This window comes from Hemiscyllium ocellatum, chromosome 9 (assembly GCF_020745735.1).
Source record: "Hemiscyllium ocellatum isolate sHemOce1 chromosome 9, sHemOce1.pat.X.cur, whole genome shotgun sequence".
NCBI lineage: Eukaryota > Metazoa > Chordata > Chondrichthyes > Orectolobiformes > Hemiscylliidae > Hemiscyllium > Hemiscyllium ocellatum.
In genome coordinates, this window is record NC_083409.1 from 115,540,373 (window position 1) to 115,564,673 (window position 24,301).

Genomic DNA, 24,301 nt, shown 5'->3' on the forward strand with positions numbered 1-24,301 from the left:
TAAATCTCCTCAAACACTAATCTGACCATTTATTTGATGGTCAATAAATATTGGTTCATGATACAAAATGGCTGCACATTCCCAGCTGGTGAATTGCAAATAGTTAAAAAGTGGCAATTTACATTTCCAAAGCCCATTTCACTGGATCAGTAGCTCAAGAGCAACTTCCACCCAGTCAAATATGTTGGAACGGAGGCCACTACTGCAGGGGAGCAAATACGTGCAGTGAATAGTCACACAGCAAAGGGCAAGTATTTGGGAGGAAACAGCAGAAAAATGTTAGCAATTCAGAATAGAGCAACTGGAGAGATCGAAATCAATGCCACAACGCAAACGGAATAACTGATTTAAAACATTGAATGATGGGACATCAAACAGTGCAGTACTCCCTCAGTACTGACCCTCTGACAATGCAGTACTCCCTCAGTACTGACCCTCTGACAATGCAGCACTCCCTCAGCACTGACCCTCTGACAGTGCAGCACTCCCTCAGTACTGACCCTCTGACAGTGCAGCACTCCCTCAGCACTGACCCTCTGACAGTGCAGTACTCCCTCAGTACTGACCCTCTGACAGTGCGACACTCCCTCAGCACTGACCCTCTGACAGTGCGGCACTCCCTCAGTACTGACCCTCTGACAGTGCGGCACTCTCTCAGTACTGACCCTCTGACAGTACAGTACTCGCTCAGTACTGACCCTCTGACAATGCAGCACTCCCTCAGCACTGACCCTCTGACAGTACAGTACTCGCTCAGTACTGACCCTCTGACAATGCAGCACTCCCTCAGCACTGACCCTCTGACAGTGCTGCACTCCTTCAGTACTGACCCTCTGACAGTGCGGCACTCTCTCAGTACTGACCCTCTGACAGTACAGTACTCGCTCAGTACTGACCCTCTGACAATGCAGCACTCCCTCAGCACTGACCCTCTGACAGTGCTGCACTCCTTCAGTACTGACCCTCTGACAGTGCGGCACTCTCTCAGTACTGACCCTCTGACAGTGCGGCACTCCCTCAGCACTGACCCCCTGTCAGTGTGACGCTCCCTCAGCACTGACCCTCTGACAGTACAGTACTCGCTCAGTACTGACCCTCTGACAGTGTGACACTCCCTCATTACTGACCCTCTGACAGTGTGACACTCCCTCAGTACTGACCCTCTGACAGTGCGGCACTCCCTCAGTACTGATCCTCTGACAGTGTGACACTCCCTCATTACTGACCCTCTGACAGTGTGACACTCCCTCAGTACTGACCCTCTGACAGTGCGGCACTCCCTCAGCACTGACCCCCTGTCAATGCGGCACTCCCTCAGTACTGACCCTCTGACAGTGTGACACTCCCTCAGTACTGACCCTCCGACAGTGCGGCACTCTCTCAGCACTGACCCTCTGACAGTGCAGCACTCCCTCAGTACTGACCCTCTGACAGTGCTGCACTCCCTCAGTACTGACCCCCTGTCAGTGCGGCACTCCCTCAGCACTGACCCTCTGACAGTGCGGCACTCCCTCAGCACTGACTGACTTTCTTTGCAGTTACTGTGTTTATGAGGTGAGTCCAGTTGAATTTCTGATCCATGGTAATGATGAGGTTAGTTGATAGCGGTGGATTCAGTGATGGTAATTCAATTGAGTGTCAAGGGGCTGTAATTAGATTGTTACTTATTGGAAATGGTTGTAGCCTGGCATTTGTGTGGTGCCAGTGTTACATGTCACTTATTCGCCCAAGCCTGGATATGGTCCCGATCTTGTTGCATTTGAACATGGACTACTTCAGTGTCTGAGGAGTTATCAATGGAGTTGAACACTGTGCCATCATTGGCGAATGTCCCTGGTTCTGGCGAATATCCCTGGTTCTGGCGAATATCCCTGGTTCTGGCGAATGTCCCTGGCTCTGGCGAATATCCCTGGCTCTGGCGAATGTCCCTGGTTCTGGCGAATATCCCTGGTTCTGGCGAATGTCCCTGGCTCTGGCGAATATCCCTGGTTCTGGCGAATATCCCTGGCTCTGACCTTATGAAGGAGGGAAGTTCATTGATGAATCTACTGAAGATGGTTGGGCCTCGGATATTCCCGTGAGGAACACCTGCAGAGATGTCCTGGAGGTGCTGGTGTTGGACCGGGGTGGACAAAGTCAGAAGTCACACGATCCCAGATTGTAATCCAACAGGTTTATTTGAAATTACAAGCCTTCAGAGTGCTGCCCCTTCAGGTGAAGTGGAGGAGATGTACAGGCACGCAATTTAAAAGCAGAGAGACGCTGGGATTTGTGCTGTTCTTTATGTACTGGACATTCTGGGGCAAGTTTCCACATTGTCAAATAGAGAGGAGATTGCTGGGACCTTGACCAAGATCTTTGTGTCCTCCCCAGTCCCTGGAGAGATCCCAGAGGAATGGCAGGTAGTTAGTGTTGTTTCTTTGTTTAATGAGGGAAATGGGGATAATCCAGGAAGCTATAGGCCGGTGAGGCTCACATTGGGAGTCAGAAGCTATTGGAGAGGATTCTTCGGGATAGGATTTACACACATTTGGAAAAGCATGGCCTAATTAGGGAGAGTCAGCGTGGCTTTGTGCAGGACAGGTCATGTCTTATTAATTTGATTTAATTTTTCGAGAAGGTGACAAAGGTGCTCGATGAGGGTAGAGCAGTGGATTGTTTACGTGGATTTTAGTGAGGCTTTCAACAAGGTTCCTTACGCTGGTGCATCCAGAAGGTTTAGGTGTATGGGATCCATGGTAACCGGGCCGCGTGGAGTCAGAATTGGTTTGCACATAGAAGACAGAGTGTCATGGCGGAAGGGTGTTTTTCAGGCTGGAGGTCCGGGACTAATTGTGTTCTATAGGGATCCTTCCTGGGACCTCTGCTGTTTGTGATGGATATAAATGACTTAGATGACAAGGTAGGTGGGTCAGTTAGTAAGTTTGCAGACAATACAAAGATCAGTGGGGCTGTGGATAGTATAGAAGGTTGTCCAAGGATACAGCAGGATATCGATCAGTTGCAGATATGGGAGGACAAATGGCAGATGGAGTTTAATCTGGGTAAGTGCAAGGGGCTGCACTTTGGAAGATCAAATGTTAATGAAAAGTATATAGTTACTGGCAGGACTCCGAACAGCATTGATGTATAGAAGCATCTTGGGGTTCAAAGCCATAGCTCCCTGAAACTGGCCATGCTGGTAGTTAGGGTGGTAAGAGGAGGCATATGGCATACTTCCCTTTACTGGTCAAGGAACTGAGTACAGAAGTCAGGGTGTCACATTGCTGCTTTATGAGACTTTGGTTAGGCCGCACTTAGAGTGTTGCGTTTAGTTACAGGAAGGATATTGTCATGGACAGATGCAGCTGCAGCTGGCAGATTGGTGAGGGTGAGGTTGAGTATGTTTTTCCATATTGTTGGTTCCTTCCCCACCTGCCGCAGACCCAGTCCAGCAGCAGTTATATCCTTTGGGACCCCACCAGCTCGATCAGGAATGCTGCTGCCGAGCCCCTCTTGGTGATGGGACAGTGAAATCCCCCACCCCCCAGAGTATATTCTGTGTCCTTGTCACCCTCAGTGCTTCCTCCAGGTGATGTTCAACATGGAAGGGGACTGATTCATCAGCCAAGGGGAGGAGGGTAGGCAGTAATCAGCAGGAGATTTCCATTCCCATGTTTAACATGGGGCCATGAGGATTCCTGGGGTCTGGAGTGAGGACTCCCAGGGCAACTCCCTCCTGACTGTATCCCACTGTGCTGCCCCCTCTGCTGGGTCTGTCCTGTCAATGGGATGGTGATGGTGGGGTCTGGGACATTGTCTGTAAGGTATGATTCTGTGAGAGTGACTGCGTCAGGCTGTTAATTGACCAGTCTGTGAGACAGCTCTCTCAGTGTTGGCACGAACTCCCAGATGTGAGGGAGGGGGACTGTGCAGGGGCAACAGGGCTGTTTCTGCCGTTGTCTTTTTCAGTTCCTAGGTCGATGCCAGGTGATCCGTCCAGATTCAATGCTTTTCAGTAAATTATGATTTGTTTCATACAATGATGTACCTTCCTAGAGCCATTTCAGAGACCAGTTCAGAACAAACCACATTGCTGTGGGTCTGGAGTCACATATAGGCCAGACCAGGTAAGGATGGCAGTTTCCTTCCCTGAATGACATTAGTGACCTGATGGGTTTTAGATGCATGTGTTGATTGTATTAACATTCTACTCTCTGCTTTGATGGGAACTGTACCTAGCCCCCAAGATCAGTTCCATGTTCTCTGGATTACTGGTCCAGTGACATTATCCATGACACCATCACCTTCTCTCACTGTGTGAATGGCAGCAGCTTTGTCACTGACTTTACTGTGAAACACATTGTTCGCTCCTGAGGTAGATTTGGGTGCTGCGTAAATGTAAGTGGTTTATTTTTCAGTCTGTGATCTGATCAAGTTGAAGGCATGTTAAACGTGAGACTGCTGGAATTAATTGTCCCGAGTAACAGCTAGGAGTGTGTGAACTGTTCGGGAGGGAGAAGTTGTCAGTTTGAAGACGGTGTTTGATTGAATGATCACCAGGCGCAGAGTGAAGCCCCCGTGGCAAGAGAAAAGTGAATTTTCATATTCAACAGGAATGCAGGAATGTTGGAAATTATGTAGCCATTTCCCTGAGGGCTGAGATTCTCTGCTATTCTCCCTCCCCCACTCTCAGCCCCTGACGTTACTTGCTACATTAAACCCACCTGAAAAATGGATTAAATGTCTCTCTGTCTCTCACAGGGTCCGCCTGGTCGAGCTGGTCTTCCAGGAGCAGACGGATTGCCTGGTCCTCCAGGCACAATGCTCATGTTACCGGTATGTTCCATACTCTCTCTCTCTCTCTCTCTCTCTCTGGCTGGCTGCCATATTGGCTTTTAAATTTTGTTCAGGCTTCAGTGGAACTGTAAACTCAATGAGGAATCATGAAATCCAACAGCACAGAATAAGGTACTTTAGCTCATCAAATCCACGCTGGATCTTTGAACTGTCCAAAGTAGGTCCCTCTTCCCTCCATCCCCCCCTCCCCCCGATTCCCTGTGTGAAAGTTCTGATTGAATCTGCTCCCACTGCCCTTTCAGGCAGCACCTTCCAGACCCCAACACCTCACTGTGTAAAACAATCCCCCTCCCCTCCCCCTCGGGGGCTTCTCCCCGATTCCCTTCCATCCCCCTCCCTCTGCTCCCTCACCCTCCTGCCCCTGGGAACACTCTCTCCTGATTTGCTCCATCAAACTCACTCTGTCAGATCTGCTGGAGAAACTCAGCATCTGTGGAGAGAGAAATAGAGTTAATGTTTTGTTCAGTGTCTCTTCTGCAGAGTTGATGTATCTATAAAAGTATACTTCAGTGTTTATACTGAAGACAGGGGATGGGGGGGAGCAGTTGGGGAGTGTCGGGGGAGGGGGCAGACAGAAATAAACACTGGGTTGACTTGGAGCCCAGAGAGAGCGGACAGTGAGTCGGCAGACAAAGGGATTGGTCATGGTGAGCTCGAGAGAGAGGAGAAGCTGATAACGGGGAGCATCAGTGAGTGGGAGTGGGTTGGCTCTGCTAACAGCAGCCCTTATCATGACAGGGTCTGGGGTGTGGGGTTTTGGGGAGGAACATGGGAGAAGGTGCTCAGGCCCTAAAAGGTTTGAAAATGATATGGAGTCCGGAAGGCTGTAAAGTTCCCAAGCGGAAAATGAGATGCTGTTCTTCCAGCTTCCACTGAGCTTCACTGGAGCCCTGCAGCACAACTGAGACAGAGATAGTGGCCAGGGAACAGCATATATACCATCTTTAATGTATATACCACCTTCAGCATATATACCGCCTTCAATATATATACCACCTTCAACATATAAAGCACCTTCAGGATATATACCACTTTCAGCATATATATCACCTTCAGCATATAGACTCTAGATTAGAGTGGTGCTGGAAAAGCACAGCAGGTCAGGCAGCATCCGAGGAGCAGGAAGATCGATGTTTCAGGCAAAAGCCCTTCATCAGGAATGGAGCTCTGCAGTCCTTGTTTTTACCACCTTCAACATATACACCACCTTCAGCATATATATGATCTTCTACATATATACCACCTTATGCATATATGCCATCTTCAGCATATACACCACCTTCAACATATATATCACCTTCAGGATATATACCATCTTCAGTATATATACCATCTTCAGCATATACACCACCTTTAACATATATATCACCTTCAGCATATATTCCACCTTTTCCAAAGTATTATCAGTTATGAGGAAGGGTCACTGGACCTGAAATATTAACTCTGTTTTCTCTCCGCTGATGCTGACAGAACTGCTGAGTTTTTCCAGCATTTTTGGTTTTGCGTGCAATCTTTGTGCCTCAGTAAATGGAGTGTGGCAAAGAGATGATTGTTTAGAAAAACTCAATCCAGTCGCTTGTCGATTCTCCTAATGGCCTTTAATGAAATTGGAAACAGCACAAACTCCACGATGCCAGGGCTGAGGCCAGCCCGAAGGTTTGAGCATCCTGCAGAGATTCCCTGCAGTTCCCCCCACCCTCACCCTCTCTCTCAGAGACTATAGCACCCGTCAGGTCAAACCCATGAGCCTTTGTGAATGGAAGGAGACCTGATAAACCTGTTACAAGAAGCAGACTAGATCCAGGGCTTTTAGCAACAGATTTATAGATTCCCTTCAGAAAGTGGGAAACCATTCAGCTGCATTTGGTCATCACTAAACGATCCCACCTTGTTTCTGTGTGATCCTTATTACCCTAAACATTAATCAAACTCAGTCTTGAAATTCCACATTGACTCAACATCTGTTTTATTATCCAGCATTTATTACCCATCCCTAATTACCCAGGTGGCAATTAAGAGTCAAACCCATTCCAATTGGTCTGGAGTCACAAACAGGCCTGACCAGGGTAGAACAGCACTCTCCTCCCCTAATGGGCATTACTGAGCCAGAGGGGTTTTACAGGAAGCAGCAGTAGGTTCATGGGCATCATAAGGCCAGAATTTTCTATTCAGATATTTTGCTGAATTCACATGTCACCATCTATGGTAGGATTTGCATCCACATCCCCAGAACGTTATCCCAGGGTTCTGTGTTGCTCATCCAGTGACATTACAATCCACCATCTCCTCTTCTAGGAGATAATTCGGGGTGCTACATCAAAGGGTATGACAGAAAATAAAAGCTCATGGTGTAGGGGGTAACAGATTACCATGGATAGAAGACTGGCCATCTGACAGAAAACAGAGACTATGAAGAAATGGGTCTTTGTTGCTTGTCAGGATGTGGTGAGTGCAGTCCCCTGGGGGTCTGTGCTGGGACCTAAACCTTTTACAACTTACATCAATGATGTGGAGGAGGGGAGTGAACACACGGTGGCTCAATCCACAGACAGCACCGAGAGAGTTTGGAAAGTATTTCATGAAGAAGAGATAGTTTCATTTTTATCTCAGTCCAAGGAGTATTGAAACCTGCCTCAGTGTTACTGCTGTTAGATTCCAGATGTGGAGAAGGTAAGGCTGATGGTTTATAAACTAATCCTTTACAAACTGCACCCAGATCTCCAGGTTTTAATAAATCCTGGCAGGAGCTGGCTCACTGACTGAAGGGGATAGGGAAAAGCCCGAGAAGGGGAGAGGGGAGGGGGATTGTTTTACACAGTGAGGTGTTGGGGTCTGGAAGGTGCTGCCTGAAAGGGCAGTGGGAGCAGATTCAATCAGAACTTTCACACAGAAACCGGGGAAACACTGGAAAAGAGAAAGCTTTTCACTGAAGTCAGGAATAATTATTTCAAAGAGCTAGCATGGGTACAATTGCCTGAATGGCCTGTATTATTTGCGGATTCTGTTGAGGCCACTGTCAAGGTCTGACTGATGAAGGATAGGTGGACTCAGTCAGTTCCTGGAGGGTTAGGATGGCTTTGTGTGAAGTACCAGCTGGGTCCAGAACGGCCTCCTACAACAGGCTTTTGTTTTGGTCTTGTATCAGTGATGTTACTAATTGTTTGGAAGCCTCACAGTCAGAGGAATGGTTTGTATGGAATGAACAATTAAAAACATTACTGCCATATCCTGAACCTCAAATTGAAACCACAGCTTGTGAAGGTCTGTGAACTGACAGTGGCCATTCAACCCTTTGAGTCTATGCTGTCCATCAATCCAGACCCACGCCCCTGTGCATATTTATTCACTGTTGTTACTTTTTGGAAACCCCTCAGTCCCCATCACCTTCATGGCACTGAGATTTCACACAGAAACTGAGCAATGATTGGAGTAAATCATTAAAGGCCGTATTGGGACTTGGTTATAATCCAATGCAGTTGTTAGACTCTCACCGATGGAAGATTACACCTGCAGAACTCTTTCTCTCTCTCAGAGTGGGGAAGGGTCGGATAAAACACATGTTTGTGTCCTTTCCCATCACAGATTGGCCCCTTGAGGAGATTGCTTCCCTGTCACCTAGACCTGAGGACTGGAACTGCCAGCCAGGCCTAGCTAACCAGGAATCCCCAACACTCTTACTGCTTGCTGCTGGGTCATTGAAAGGGTTTGTAGATGGTCACTGGGCCTGTAAGGCTGTATTACCAACACTCCTTCCTCAGCCCCAGCTGGCAGGTGCCTGAGTGGGACTTGAATCTAGAGTTTAAGGCCCTGGGATAGGGATCCTTCCCAATGAGTGACAGGAACCCCTCACTTCAGGAATCCCTCCAGATGAACACAGACAGGATAGACACCACTGGGCTGGCAGGTTTGAGACTGGCACTGTGAGGGTGAAATGGGTAAGAGAAACAGAAACCATTCAGCCCAATCAATCAGATGGTGACTCAATTCTAGCCCGCTTCCCATTTTCCCGAATTTGCTCCATCTCCTTTTCAAACTGCAGCAAGAAACCCCATTGACTCGACTTGATTGTGCCACCTTCAGTCTCCCATTGGTCCTGCAGCTGCTTTCAGGACCCAGACCCAGACACATGTCGCTGCTGCTCATGAAGAAATGCTGCCTCAGTTCAGCCTAATTTGCAGAGTTTGCCTCTTTCCTCCATTCTGTGCAATCACTGGGAGTGGTCTCTCTCTATCGTGTGAGTGTGAATTGTTTTTGTTGTGGTTTCTCTCACCTGGGTTGTTAGTTTTATGGGGAACGAATATGCAGTGGTAATGGATGGTGGCTAAGGAAATGCAGAATGAGTGCTATCCTCAGAGTGACTGTCCAAGGTAATACCTCAGGCCAGAGTAAATCCTCAATTTACACATGCACTTGTGATTAATTTGTGCCATGGCGTGTAGTTTGAGGTGATTGTGTGTCTCTGTTGTGTGTAGTTCCGGTATGGTTCGAGTGGTGAAAAGGGGCCAGTGATATCAGCTCAGGAAGCCCAGGCTCAGGCGATTCTACAGCAGGCTAGGGTAAGTCAACACCAGACCACAGCAAACTAACTCTCTCTCTCCTCCCCTTTCTCCTCCCCTTTCTCCTCCCCTTTCTCTTTCATGTTCTCACTCTATCTAAAACACTCTCCATCTCTCCATCTCTCTCTCAGACCCTGTCTAACTCTCGCGCTCTGTCTCAGACCTTCTCTAACTCTCAGTCTCTCCCTCAGCCCCTATCTAACTCTCTCTCAGCCCCTATTTAACTCTCTCTATCTCTCACCCTCAGACTCTCTCTAACTCTCTCTCTCTCACTCAAGCTCTCTCTAGCTCTCTCTCTTTCCCTCAGATCCTCTTAACCGGTCTCTCCCTCAGCCTCTCCTCATCGTTAACATGTTTGTGTGTTCTCTCCAGATTGCAATGCGAGGTCCAACTGGGCCAATGGGATTGACAGGAAGAGCGGGTCCTGTGGTAAGTGGTGATTTGATTGGATTTTCTCTCTGTCACATGATATGTTTCAACAGTCTCTGGTTCCCAGTGTCATCGGGACAGAGTCTGAACAGGAGCACGAACTGCAACCAGATCCCTGTCGGAAACCTGAACTATTGAGGGATTTGTAGGAATGGCTCATTGAATGTGGGGAGATGTGGGTGGAGGGGGAGTGTGGACAGAGGGGGGTAGTGGACAATGGAAGGTGATGGACAGTGGGAGTTGATGGACAGAGGGAGGTGGTGGACAGAGGGAGGTGATAGACAGTGGGAGGTGATGGACAGAGGGAGGTGATGGACAGGCGGAGGTGATGGACAGGCGGAGGTGATGGACAGGCGGAGGTGATGGACAGAGGGAAGCGATGGACAGTGGGAAGTGATGAACAATGGGAGGTGATGGAGAGTGGGAGGTGATGGACAGTGGGAGGTGGTGGACAGTGGGAGGTGGTGGACAGAGGGAGGTGATTGACAATGAGAGGTGATGATCTTCGGGTAAAAAATGAGGTCTGCAGATGCTGGAGATCACAGTTGAAAATGTGTTGCTGGTTAAAGCACAGCAGGTCAGGCAGCATCCAAGGAACAGGAAATTCGATGTTTCGGGCATAAGTCTGATGAAGGGCTTATGCCCGAAACGTCGAATTTCCTGTTCCTTGGATGCTGCCTGACCTGCTGTGCTTTAACCAGCAACACATTTTCAAATGGGAGGTGATGGACAGTGGGAGAAGGTGGACAGTGGGAGGGGATGGACAAGGGGAGGTGATGGATGGGAGGAGGTGATGGGCAGTGGATGATGATGGACAGTGGTACGTGGTGCACCATGGGAGGTGATGGACAATGAGAGATGGTGGTCAGTGGGAGCTGATGGACAGTGGGAGCTGATGGACCATGGGAGGTAATGGACAATGGGACATGGTGGACAGTGGGAGACGGTGGACACTGGGAGGTGATGGATAGAGAGAGGTGTTGGATAATGGGAGTCAGCTTATCCTGAGAGATAAGAATGAAACAATTCCACATGGGCGGGTCTTATGGGGCACAGTGGCCAGGAATGTGTGAAATGCAACACCCCAAATAAACAACAAAATAATAACAACCAGATCACCCAATCGATCACAGTCCAGCACTGGACAGGCCTCTAGAGAACTCTTCACAATTCTACCCCTGACCTCTGAGGAATGCAGGTTTTGTTTCAACTGCTCACCCCGGGCCTGACATCTCCAACAGGGTAGCACTCCCTCAGCACTGACCCTCTGACAGTGCGGCACTCCCTCAGTAATGACCCTCTGACAGTGCGGCACTCCCTCAGTACTGACCCTCGGACAGTGCAGCACTCCCTCAGCACTGACCCTCTGACCCCCTGACAAAGCGGTACTCTCTCAGATGTGCAGAAATGTATTGAATGGTCCTTGTGATTTATGAGTGATTTTGACTGAGTTTGTTTTGTTGGGTAAACGCTGCAGGAAGAGGAATTCACTGTCATTTCCCTGATGAGTTGAGCCTGTGTCTGGCTGCTGTGAAGCTGTGAGCAAGTTGCTACTTGTGTTGGCATTCTGTTTGATGGTGTAACTATCGATTCAAGTCCAGGCAGCCGGGGACTGGGTCAAAGGTTATTTGAAGCTGTGCTCCACTTCAAACCTCTTTCTATTCACGAAACAGTAGCTTCCCTCCTCCAATCGGCTGGAAGTTTATGGTAACCAGACGAGACACTGTAACGTGGGAGAACCCATTTCCTGCTGCTGCTGCTGCTGCTGCTGGTATTTAGTCTCATTCCTCTCCCTGGCCGATGCTGGAGAATGGAGCTGAGTGGATTGTGTGTCTGTCCCTGTGAGGGTTTGATTGCAGTTTGCGGTCGGTATATGATCGAGACATCGCTGACTGCAAAGTATTCTGTAAGGGAGCAGGAAATAGTTGGAAATTATCGGAGCACATGGATGAAATCAATCTGCCAGACAGCACCCGGGCTGACTTCCTGCTCACTCTGTGTCTGCAGAATCAAAACCCATCCTTTCCAATTCCACGCAAAATCTTTCCGAAACTTCAAAATTGCCCTTTTGTGTTTGGACAGAGCAAGGTGAGGCGCTTCCAATTTACAAATGTCACAGGTCATGCCTGAATCAAATCACCCAATCCTCTTCTGGACAAGATGATCCTCAGGAACAGTCCAGGGGACACTGCACACTGGACACTCAGCCCATTGAGTCTGTGCTGAGATTTCAATCAGATTAGACCCTGAGTCTCATTGCTGTCCATACTCTTCCCCAATGGAACCATCAATCTCAGTCTGAAGTGTTTCCGTTACTGGGAGTCTCATGTTTCTGTTGGAGAGAGAACTCCAGATTTCCATTCAATTTCTCCTGAGAAACTCGTTCCTGCTTTGACTCTGTTCAAAGGTGAAAAGTGAAAAATAACAGAAACAGAAGAACATGTTACAGTACAGCACAGAACAGGCCCTTCGGCCCTCGATGTTGCGTTGACCTGTGAACTATTCTCAGCTCGACCCCCTACACTATCCCAAAATCATCCATGTGCTTATCTAAGGATTGTTTAAATCTCCCTAATGTGGCTGAGTTAACTACATTAGCAGGTAGGGCATTCCACGCCCTTACCACTCTCTGAGTAAAGAACCTGCCTCTGACATCTGTCTTAAATCTATCACCCCTCAATTTGTAGTTATGCCCCTCGTACACGCTGACATCATCATCCTAGGGAAAAGACTCTCACTGTCTACCCTATCTAATCCTCTGACCATCTTGTATGTCTCTATCAAATCCCCCCTTAGCCTTCTTCTCTCCAATGAGAACAGACCCAAGTCTCTCAGCCTTTCCTCATAAGACCTTCCCTCCAGACCAGGCAACATCCTGGTAAATCTCCTCTGCACCTTTTCCAATGTTTCCACATCCTTCCCGAAATATGGGGACCAGAACTGTACACAATATTCCAAGTGTGGCCACACCAGCATTCTGTATACTTGCAGCATGATATTGCGGCTCCGGAACTCAATCCCTCTACCAATGAAACCTAACACACCGTATGCCTTCTTAACAGCACTATCCACCTGGGTGGCGACTTTCAGGGATCTATGTACATGGACTCCAAGATCCCTCTGCACATCCACACTACCAACAATCTTTCCATTGACCCAGTACTCTCTGCCTTCCTGTTATTCTTCCCAAAGTGCATCACCTCACATTTAGCTGCATTGAACTCCATTTGCCACCTCTCAGCCCAATTCTGCAGTTTATCCAAGTCCCCCTGCAACCTGTAACATTCTTCCAAACTGTCCACTACTCCACCGACTTTAGTGTTGTCTGTAAATTTACTAATCCATCCACCTATGCCTGCGTCTAAGTCATTTATAAAAATGACAAACGGCAGTGGTCCCAAAACAGACCCTTGTGGCACACCACTAGTAACCGGACTCCAGGCTGAATATTTTCCATCAACCACCACTTGCTGCCTTCTTTCAGAAAGCCAGTTTCTAATCCAAACTGCTAAATCACCCTCAATCCCATGTCTCTGCATTTTCTCCAACAGCCTACCATGTGGAACCTTATCAAAGGCATTACTGAAGTCCATGTATACCACGTCAACTGCCCTACCCTCATCTACATGCTTGGTCACCTTCTCAAAAAACTCAATGAGGTTTGTGAGACACAACCCGCCTTTGATGAAACCATGTTGACTATCTGAAATCAAATTGTTGCTTGCCAGATGATTATAAATCCTCTCTGTTATAATCCTTTCCAAAACCTTTCCTACAACAGAAATAAGGCTCACTGGTCTATAATTACCTGGGTCATCTCTACTGCCCTTCTTGAACAAGGGCACAACATTTGCAATCCTCCAGTCCTCTGGTACTAAACCTGTAAACAATGACCGACTCAAATATCAAAGCCAAAGGCTCTGCTATCTCCTCCCTAGCTTCCCAGAGAATCCTCGGATAAATCCCAGCCGGCCCAGGGGACTTGTCTACTTTCACTCCTTCTAGAATTGATAACACCTGTTCATAACTAACCTCGATCCTTTCTAGTCTAATATCTCGTACCTCATTCTTCTCCTCTACAATATTCTCCTTTTCCTGAGTGAACACAGGTGAGAAATGTTTGTTTAGCACCTCTCCGATCTCCACAGGGTCCACACTCAACTTCCCACTTCTGTCTTTGATTGGCCCTATTCCTACCCTAATCATCGTTTTATTCTTCACATACTTATAGAAAGCTGTAGGGTTCTCCTTTATTCTATTTGCTAAAGACTGCTCCGTGTCCTCTCTTTGCTCTTCTTAACTCTCTCTTTAAATCCTTCCTGGCTGATCTGTAACTCTCCATCGCCTCGTCTGAACCATCTTGCCTCATCATCACATAAGCCCCCTTCTTCTTCGTAACAAGTGATACAATTTCTGTTGTAAACCACGGTTCCCTTACCTTATCACTTCCTCCCTGCCTGACAGGGACATACCCATCAAGGACACGCAATATCTGTTCCTTCCACCAGCTCCACATTTCCATTGTCTGCATCTCCTGCATTTTGCTACCCCATTCTATGCATCCTAATTCTTGCCTAATCACATTATAATTGCCCTTGCACCATTGATAACTCTTGACCTGTGACATGTACCTATCTCTTTCCATCGCTAAACTAAACATAACTGAATTATGGCCACTCTCTCCAAAGTGCTCACCTACAACTAAATCAAACACCTGGCCTGGTTCATTACCAAGTACCAGATCCAGTGTGGCCTCCCCTCTTGTCGGCCCTTCGACATACTGTGTCAGGAAACCTTCCTGTACACATTGGACAAAAACTGATCCATCCGACGTACTGGAGTTATAGCATTTCCAGTCAATGTTGGGGAAGTTAAAGTCCCCCATAATGACCACCCTGTTCCTTTTAGTCCTCTCCAGAATAATTTTGCCAATCCTCTCTTCCACCTTCCTGGAACTTTGCGGAGTCCTATAAAAAACTCCCAGTAGTGTGGCCTCACCTCTCCTGTTTCTAACCTCAGCCCACACTACCTCAGTAGACGAGTCCTCATCAAAAGTTCTTTCAGCCACCGTTTTACTGTCCTTGACGAACAAGGCCACACCTCCCCCTCTTTTGTTCTTCATGAAAGATCTAAACCCTGGAACCTGCAACATCCATTCCTCACCCTGCTCTGTCCATGTCTCTGAAATGGGCACAACATCGAAGTCCCAGGTACCTATCCATGCTGCAAGCTCACCTACCTTGGATCAAAACTTGTGGCGTTGAAGTAAACAGACTTCAAACCACTTCGCCGTCTGCCATCACATTCCTGTGACCCTGAAATCCTGTCCCTGTCCTTCCTACCCTCATCCTCCTCTACACTGCAACTACACCTCCAGTTCCCATCCCCCTGCTGAGCTAGTTTAAACCCACCCGAACAGCACCAGCAAATTTCCCACCCAGGATATTCCCACCCAGGATATTCCCACCCAGGATATTCCCAGGTGAAAGTAAAACTGACCAAAATTCAAACTGATGGCCTTTTGCCAGTCTCCAAGCTCAGTATTTGGCAGTGCCAAAGCTCAGTAATTGGCAGTGCCAAAGCTCAGTATTTGGCAGTGCCAAAGCTCAGTAATTGGCAGTACCAGAGCGCAGTATTTGGCAGTGCCAGAGCCCACTATTTAACAATGCCAGAGCTCAATATTTGGCAGTGCCAGGCTCAGTATTTGGCAGTGCCAGGCTCAGTAATTGGCAGTGGCGGGCTCAGTAATTGGCAGTGCTAGCTCTCTGGCATGGTGTGATTCCGGTAATATCGGGCCTAATGCAATGTTTAATTTAACCCCTGGTGATAATAGAGGACCAAGCCCAGCCCTGGCTTGAGATGGTCTTTCGCTGAAACACAAATATAAAATGCTGCAGATCCTGCTTTAACAAAAAAGCAAGGCCCTTATGCAAAAAAAGGTAAAATAGATTAAACTGAACAATGATAAAACAGAATTTGAAAGATTCCAAAGCACAGAATAAATACAATTCCATCTTTTCCAAGGCCTCCACTTCACGGTTCAACAACGACAGGGCGGGCATCGTCCTCGATCACAGCTTGGACTCAACATCTTTTTCCAGTTCCTGCTCTTGAAATGTTGACAGCATCTTTCTTGATTATTCACACAACTGAGGTCGGACCTTTTCAGCTTCAAATAAACCCTTAAAAGTTCTAACCAAACTATTTTGGCCTGGAGCTTTCAACTAAACCCCTTACACTTAGGTAACCGATTTCCGAATTATTCTCAGTTAATTCCTTCTTCACAAAGACTGTTCCATACATCTTAAGTCTACCAGGATTTTGCAAAACTGTAAAGCAAACATTTTCTAAATGGTAGGTTTTCCTGCCAAACAAAATTAAAGATAATTCCTGACGCTTCTGAGCTGAAAGCCATCTGATAGTCTTCACTATTCACTGATCATAAAACTCTCCCAATAGAAACAAATTCCCATTGTTGTTGTCGGAACTGCTCTCTGACATGTGAGAAACGAAGCTCACACACTTCAATAATTTCAGTCCGAGACAAAATCGGAATCAGTAGTGTCCTTTATTTTACTCTTGCGAGAGGGTGTGATGTCCACTGTCTACAAGGCAGGGACACACACACCGAATTCAACAAATACTCGAGATTTATATCATTTGGTTTCTATTTTTTTTATTTCATTGCTCCCCCCCCTGTTTACATCCTCCATTTCCCTAAGCCCGGTACCCATTACTCCTGTTTACCTCTTGTCTTATCCGGCCTTGTCTGTGACAAAATGCTTATTTCTGGCCTCACAAGGCCATTTGACCTCATCCCGCTGTGGGTCATTGTTAGGCATATCCTTTCCTTACCATTATCTACTCCCTCCATCTGTACCGCCCCTCTCATACAGATCTTTAAGACCCTTTTAATTGGGGTTTGTTCCTGTGTTTCTGTAAAAGTGGGAAACAGATGTTTATACCTACTGTTTATACAGGCGTATCCAGCTTACCTGCCTCCCCTCACAGCATCTTATCTAGTCGCCTGTAACATCTACCACTGTTTTGCAGTCCCCTTTCATTCTTGCATACAATTTTAGCGAATACAAAAACAATGATGCATTTCCTCCACATAGTTTGTGGGCGGCACGGTGGCACAGTGGTTAGCACTGCTGCCTCACAGCGCCTGAAGACCCGGGTTCAATTCCCGACTCAGGCGACTGACTGTGTGGAGTTTGCACGTTCTCCCCGTGTCTGCGTGGGTTTCCTCCGGGTGCTCCGGTTTCCTCCCACAGTCCAAAGATGTGCGGGTCAGGTGAATTGGCCATGCTAAATTGCCCGTAGTGTTAGGTAAGGGGTAATGTAGGGGTATGGGTGGGTTTCGCTTCGGCGGGTCGGTGTGGACTTGTTGGGCCGAAGGGCCTGTTTCCACACTGTAAGTCTAATCTAATCTAATAGTTTCCATTCTTGTTGACTCAGCTCCTGGCTGAAACAATTACACACTGGTGTGAGGTCATTTATTTTGTATCAGTAATTATAATTGCAGAAGTAACACTACTTTACCTATATCCCACAGACATGTGCTGCTTTTAAAAAAAGGCTCTGAAAATACTAACAAGTTAATTATTAAACCTCTCAGACCCATAGCAATTGTGTTGACTGTGAACTGTCCTAGAACATAGAACATAGAACAGTACAGCACAGAACAGGCCCTTCAGCCCACGATGTTGTTCCGACCACTGATCCTCATGTATGCACCCTCAAATTTATGTGACCATACGCATGTCCAGGAGTCTCTTAAATGTCCCCAATGACCCTGCCTCCACAACTGCTGCTGGCAACGCATTCCATGCTCTCACAACTCTCTGTGTAAAGAACCCGCCTCTGCCATCCCCTCTATACTTTCCTCCAACCAGCTTAAAACTATGACCCCTCGTGTTAGTCATTTCTGCCCTGGGAAATAGTCTCTGGCTATCGACTCTATCCATGCCTCTCATTATCTTGTATACCTCAATTAGGTCCCCTCTCCTCCTCCTTTTCTCCAATGAAAAAAGTCCGAGCTCAGTCAACCTCTCCTCATAAGATAAGCCCTCCAGTCCAGGCAGCATCCTGGTAAACCTCCTCTGAACCCTCCCCAAAGCATCCACATCTTTCCATAATAGGGCGACCAGAACTGGACGCAGTATTCCAAGTGCGGTCTAACCAAAGTTTTATTGAGCTGCAACAAGATCTCACGACTCTTAAACTCAATACCCCTGTTAATGAAAGCCAAAACACCATATGCTTTCTTAACAACCCTGTCCACTTGGGTGGCCATTTTAAGGGATCTATGTACCTGCACACCAAGATCCCTCTGTTCCTCCACACTGCCAAGAATCTTATCCTTAATCCTGTACTCAGCTTTCAAATTCAACCTTCTAAATTGCATCACCTCGCATTTATCCAGGTTGAACTCCATCTGCCACCTCTCAGCCCATCTCTGCATCCTGTCAATGTCCCGCTGCAGCCTACAACAGCCCTCTACACTGTCAACGACACCTCCAACCTTTGTGTCATCTGCAAACTTGCTGACCCATCCTTCAATCCCCTCATCCAAGTCATTAATAAAAATTACAAACAGTAGAGGCCCCAGGACAGAGCCCTGTGGAACACCACTCACCACAGACTTCCAGGCAGAATATTTTCCTTCTACTACCACTCGTTATCTTCTGTTGGCCAGCCAATTCTGTATCCAGACAGCTAAGTTCCCCTGTATCCCATTCCTCCTGACCTTCTGAATGAGCCTACCATGGGGAACCTTACCAAATGCCTTGCTGAAGTCCATATACACCACATCCACAGCTCAACCCTCATCAACTTTTCTAGTCACATCCTCAAAGAACTCGATAAGGTTTGTGAGGCATGACCTGCCCCTCACAAAGCCATGTTGACTGCATTTAATCAAGCCATGCTCTTCCAGATGGTCACAAATCCTATCCCTCAGAATCCTTTCTAACACCTTACAGACGACAGACGTGAGACTTACTGGTCTGTAATTGCTGGGGATTTCCCCATATTCTTTCTTGAAGAAAGGAATTACATTTGCCTCTCTCCAGTCCTCAGGTACAACTCCAGTGGAGAGCGAGGATGAAAAGATCTTCGCAAGTGGCGAAGCAATTGCATTTCTCGTTTCCCAAAGCAGCCGAGGACAAATCTGGTCTGGGCCTGGCGACTTGTCAATCTTAATGTTTGACAAAATTTTCAGCACATCAGCTTCCTCTATCTCTATCCATTCCAGCATGCACACATGCTCTTCAAGGATTTCATTCACTACAAAGTTCGTTTCTTCCGTAAAGACAGAAGCAAAAAACTCATTTAGGGCTTCCCCTACCTCCTCAGACTCCACACACAAGTTCCCTATGCTATCCTTGATCGGCCCTACTCTTTCTTTGACCATTCTCTTATTCCTCACATAAGTGTAAAATGCCTTTGTGTTCCCCCTAATCCGTTCTGCCAAGCCTTTCTCGTGCCCCCTCCTGGCTCTCCTCAGACCATTTTTGAGCTCCTTCCTCGCCTGCCTGTAATCGTCTAGATCTGAGCTTGACCCTAGCTTTCTCCACCTTATGTAAGCTACCTTCTTCCTTTTGACGAGAAGTTCCACTGCTCTCATCATCCAAGGTTCCTTTATCTTACCACTTCTTGCCTATCTCAGAGGGACATATTTATTCATCACCTGCAACAACTGTTCCTTAAACAGTCTCCACATGTCTATAGTGCCTTTACCATAGAACAATCCATGCTTCCTAACTCATGTGTAATTGCATCATAGTTTCCTCTTCTCCAATTAAATATCCTCCCATTTTGCCTCATCCTCTCCTTCTCCATAGTGATGTCCTCTGGGCAATCAGAAATGGGCAATGAAACCGGCCCAGCCAGCGATATTGTTATTCCAGGAACAAATAATAAAAACAATTCCAATACACCGAAATATATATGCCACTGGCTAAAAGTCCAGGATATGTTTAAATCACACCATTTTGTATTATCTTGGGGGGGGGGGTCAGGTGTGGGTGGGCTCCCGCCCCAAACAAAAGCTGTACCGAAAATTGGCCATCACCTCTGCTCCCGCTGCAAATAACAGCAATCAGAGGGTGAGGTGTGGGCAATGCGGGGTAACACTCACTGAATCACTCCACAAAGGCAGGGACCTGGTGGGCAGAGGGTCTCCTCCTGGGTCACTGTTCCGACTCAATACAATCATGGAAAACAGTTTCCAAGCAGAAAGTATAATGAGTGCAGAAAGAACAACGACAATGACATCACTGACAGAAAAAAGCCAGCTCATATAAAACCACCGAAACTCAAACACCTGCACAATAATCCAGGCTGATGCTGCAGGAGGGGCTCAAACATAATTGCAGGAAAAACTGAGCTGGGAACTCATCAGAGAAGACAGGAGAGTGGAGATGGACTCAATGTTCTTGTCGCTGACAGAATAACGGCTCATGCTTTGGGCCTTCATTATCAGGAGCAGCTCTACGATCCCAGGAATGGTCAATCTGACTTGGAAAGGCCAAACTGCAGAACAGCCAATAGCAGAAAGGAGCTGATTTCAGCAAATGTGTACAAGGATTAAAGAATAACAACCATTGGAGATCAAACCCGAAATAATCTCTCAGGAAGAGGCGTGAATAGAGAAGGTAAGAGAGCACGAGGGAATGTTGCAGGAGGTGTGTTTTGGTGAATCAGAGAGATTCCACAAACAGCTGCTTCATCACTTCAATCTGCGAGAGAGGAATTTATGAATTCCTGATGTTTGTTGGAGATGAGGTTGGCGATGCAAGAATCCAGGAGTTCTCTTTACATCACACAACTATCTAGGAAGAGTAACATGTTTTGGTACAGAGGTCAAGCTACAATTATCCACTTAAAGCTGAGAATGTGAAAGCACGGCTGCGTCTAATCAGGAGAAAGGATCCCGACCAGATAAGGAAAGCAAACATAGGGGAACATCAAGGCAGTAACAATCATAACACAATAAGCCTTAGGTACATTTGTGCACATCGAAACAAGAGCAATGATGAAGATATAAGGAGGACACTTCCTGTGGTGGGTTGGAAAAATATATTAAAAGGTTTCATAGGAAACAGGCAGTGACTAGTATTTAAAGAATTAATGCTTAGTTTTCAAAAAACATACATTCCTTGAAGACAAAAAAACCAAACAGGACAAGGAAGAGAACTATTGCTATTCAAAAGTGGTGGCTGATTAAGTTGTTAATAAATGGTTGTGAGCCTGAATATTGGGAGAACTCAATAATCAAGAAATTGAAAAAGAGAGAATAAAAAGTGAATGTAAAACAGCAAGAAATGTAAAGATGGTTTGGAAAAGCTTCTGGACTCAGGCGACTGACTGTGTGGAGTTTGCACATTCTCCCTGTGTCTGTGTGGGTTTCCTCTGGGTGCTCCGGTTTCCTCCCACAGTCCAAAGATGTGCAGGTCAGGTGAATTGGCCACGCTAAATTGTCCGTAGTGTTAGGTAAGGGGTAAATGTAGGGGAATGGGTGGGTTTCGCTTCAGTGGGTCGGTGTGGACTTGTTGGGCTGAAGGGCCTGTTTCCACACTGTAAGTAATCTAATCTAATAATCTAATCTAAATCTATTAAAAAGAAAAAGTTCAACAAGGAAAAATGTAGGTCCATTGGCAGCAGAGACAGGATTGAAAACACAGAAATGAATAATTGAACCTAACAGAAACTTCCCAACCACGTGGTCATGGTGAGAAATTTAGGAAAATTGAGTAAGGTCATTTTCAATATGAAGACTAAAAAGTCACATTTTTCTGGCCTTGTTCTACAGTCTAAAAATTCTGTGATTCTGTAAAAGGGAGGGTGCAGGAGCAGCAAACAACATAGACTGCAGGCAGTATCCTGAAATGCTAAAAGGAATTGAAGACAGAAGCAAACATGTCTCCCCTCAATGATACAGAATTCTGGTGAGACTGTAGCTGGAGCATCGTTGGCAGCTCTGATTCCCTTACCTGAGGATTTACCAGAGAGAGAGTGCAATGGAGTTTAACCAGATGTAGACATGGGTGTGGTGCAACTCTCCTATCGGGAGAGGCTGGGTCAAAACTATCCAGATGTAGAAGAAAGAGTTAGGTGATCTCATAGAAAGAAATAGATTCAGGGAGCATGTTTCCCCTGGCTGGATTTTAAACCCAGGGGACATGGTCTCAGAAAAATGGGCCAACCATTTCGCCCAGAGATAAGAAGGAATTTTCTATTTTCTAACCCAGGGGACTGTGGCAGATCAGTCTTTGAGCAGGTTCAAGACAGAGATTGATAGATATCAAGTTACTAATTTCTTCAAGGAGAACATGGAGATAGTGTGGGAATATGTCATGATCTAGAATGTGGAGGAGGAGGGATGGGCTGAATGGCCTCCGCTGTTCCATGTACTAGGGAAAGCAACAGAACAATCACAAAGGCCACAATTTATTGAAAAGCAGCTGATCTGAAAAGGGATAAAAATGGCACAAAGGAAAATAAAATGGAAAAAACTGATGGACTAATGAAAGTGCCACTGGACACATTGACAAAGGTGATCAATAGAATCCAGAAATTGGCTGAGCCAGTACCGCTCCTCCCATTGGCTGAGCCAGTATCGCTCCTCCCATTGGCTAAGCCATTATTGCTCCTCCCATTGGCTGAGCCAGTACTGCTCCTCCCATTGGCTAAGCCATTATTGCTCCTCCCATTGGCTGAGCCAGTACTGCTCCTCCCATTGGCTAAGCCATTATTGCTCCTCCCACTGATGAATTAAAGCTAAACCAACAAAATTGAAAATAAAGAAAAATGATGATAATCACAACACAGACCAGATGAGGCATGAATAAGAAATGCAGATAGGAAGCGGTTCAGAAAGGAAGTGAAAATTCAGAAGGCAAAGAAAGAGAAAAGCCAAAGTTCAGCAAAGCTGGAAAATAAATGGAAAATCAGGATCTGGTCACTATTAAACTCACAGGAATAAAACCCACACTTCCCAGAGAAGTGGTACTGAGTACATTGTTGGAGCTGCCAAGTGCCCGTGTTCTGATGGGCCTCATCCAAGGACCTTCAACGGTGCAGTTGATGCATTTGGTTTTTAATTTTCTGAAATTGAGCTACATGACAATAAAGCTAATTCAAATTCAAAATAGCCTAACTTCAGAGATAAGCCTTTTGATTGGAAGACAGTGAATTAATACCTTATCCAAAGAAGGAGGCAGACAGAAAGCAGGAAACTACCGGCCAGTTAGTTTCACACAGCCATCAGGAAAATGTTACAGGCTGAGAAATTGCAACTAGATCATAAATCCCGACAGTGTGGAAGCAAGCTAATCAGCCCATCATTCCACCCTGACCCTCCAAAGAGCAGCCCACCCAGACCTACCCCAATATTCCCCATGGCCGATCCACCTAACCTGCACATCTTTAGATTGTGGGAGGAAACTGGAGCACCCAGAGGAATCTCAGATGGACACAAAGAGAAGGTGAAAAGTCCACCCAGCCACCAACTCCAGGTCTCTGGCATTGTGAGGCAGCAGTGCTAACCACTGAGTCACTGTGTCACTCTGGGTCAGTGCTAACCACTGAGTCACTGTGTCACTCTGGGTCAGTGCTAACCACTGAGCCACTGTGTCACTCTGGGTCAGTGCTAACCACTGAGTCACCGTGTCACTCTGGGTCAGTGCTAACCACTGAGCCACCTTGTCACTCTGGGTCAGTGCTAACCACTGAGTCACTGTGTCACTCTGGGTCAGTGCTAACCACTGAGTCACTGTGTCACTCTGGGTCAGTGCTAACCACTGAGTCACTGTGTCACTCTGAGGAACTGAGATGAGTTGATGATAATTCGACAGAGTCAGCATGGATCTGTGAAAGGGAATTCAGGTTGAAACATTCTACTGGAGCTCTCTGGGGATGGGGGGTGGAGGGAGGAGGGAGGGGTGATGAATATACCAAACTTAGAGTTGCAAAGGGCCATAACATCTTAAGATTTGGTTCAGTTTGATTAATAAAGTCTGATTAGTGAGCTGGGTATCTCATCAGTGATGTTTACCCCTCGACAGCGAGAAGTGTAGAGGCTGATGTTTGTACTGTACTTGAGTTTTACAAAGAAACCTTTCTGCTGCCTCATTCAAAACAGAAAGCTGTTTACTAAACACATCTATAACACTCACTCTTATTGTTTCTGCCAAAGTTTAATACATTCCAAGAGCTCTTTAACAGTTTTCAACAGTTATTTTAGAGTTAACTGCCTGTAGTCATTTTGGGATTGCATTGTCCCACTGTGTCGAGGGTTACAGATGTCTGCCCATAAACCTGGCGGTCAGAGCACATGGGGACAGTGGGACCTCCTGCAGCTAAACATTTGCAAAAAGCACAGGAACTATCAATTGTGGGTGACCACTCAGAGCAAGGTCAGGCTGTACAGGAAAGAGAGCTCCTCCAGTCTTTGCTTTGTTCCTCTAATC

At 46.7% G+C, this 24,301-nt stretch overlaps 1 protein-coding gene across 2 annotated transcripts in view; it reads left to right on the forward strand.

Moving 5' to 3' along the window:
• The window catches only part of LOC132819213 (collagen alpha-1(XI) chain-like), a 220,848-nt gene that overhangs the window by 34,283 nt on the left and 162,264 nt on the right, over positions 1-24,301 (forward strand). For both annotated transcript variants that reach the window (XM_060830676.1, XM_060830677.1), the window contains 3 exons: positions 4,744-4,818; positions 9,312-9,395; positions 9,768-9,824. In XM_060830676.1, the coding sequence (XP_060686659.1) occupies positions 4,744-4,818; positions 9,312-9,395; positions 9,768-9,824 (216 nt within the window). The remainder of the gene's footprint in view (positions 1-4,743; positions 4,819-9,311; positions 9,396-9,767; positions 9,825-24,301) is intronic.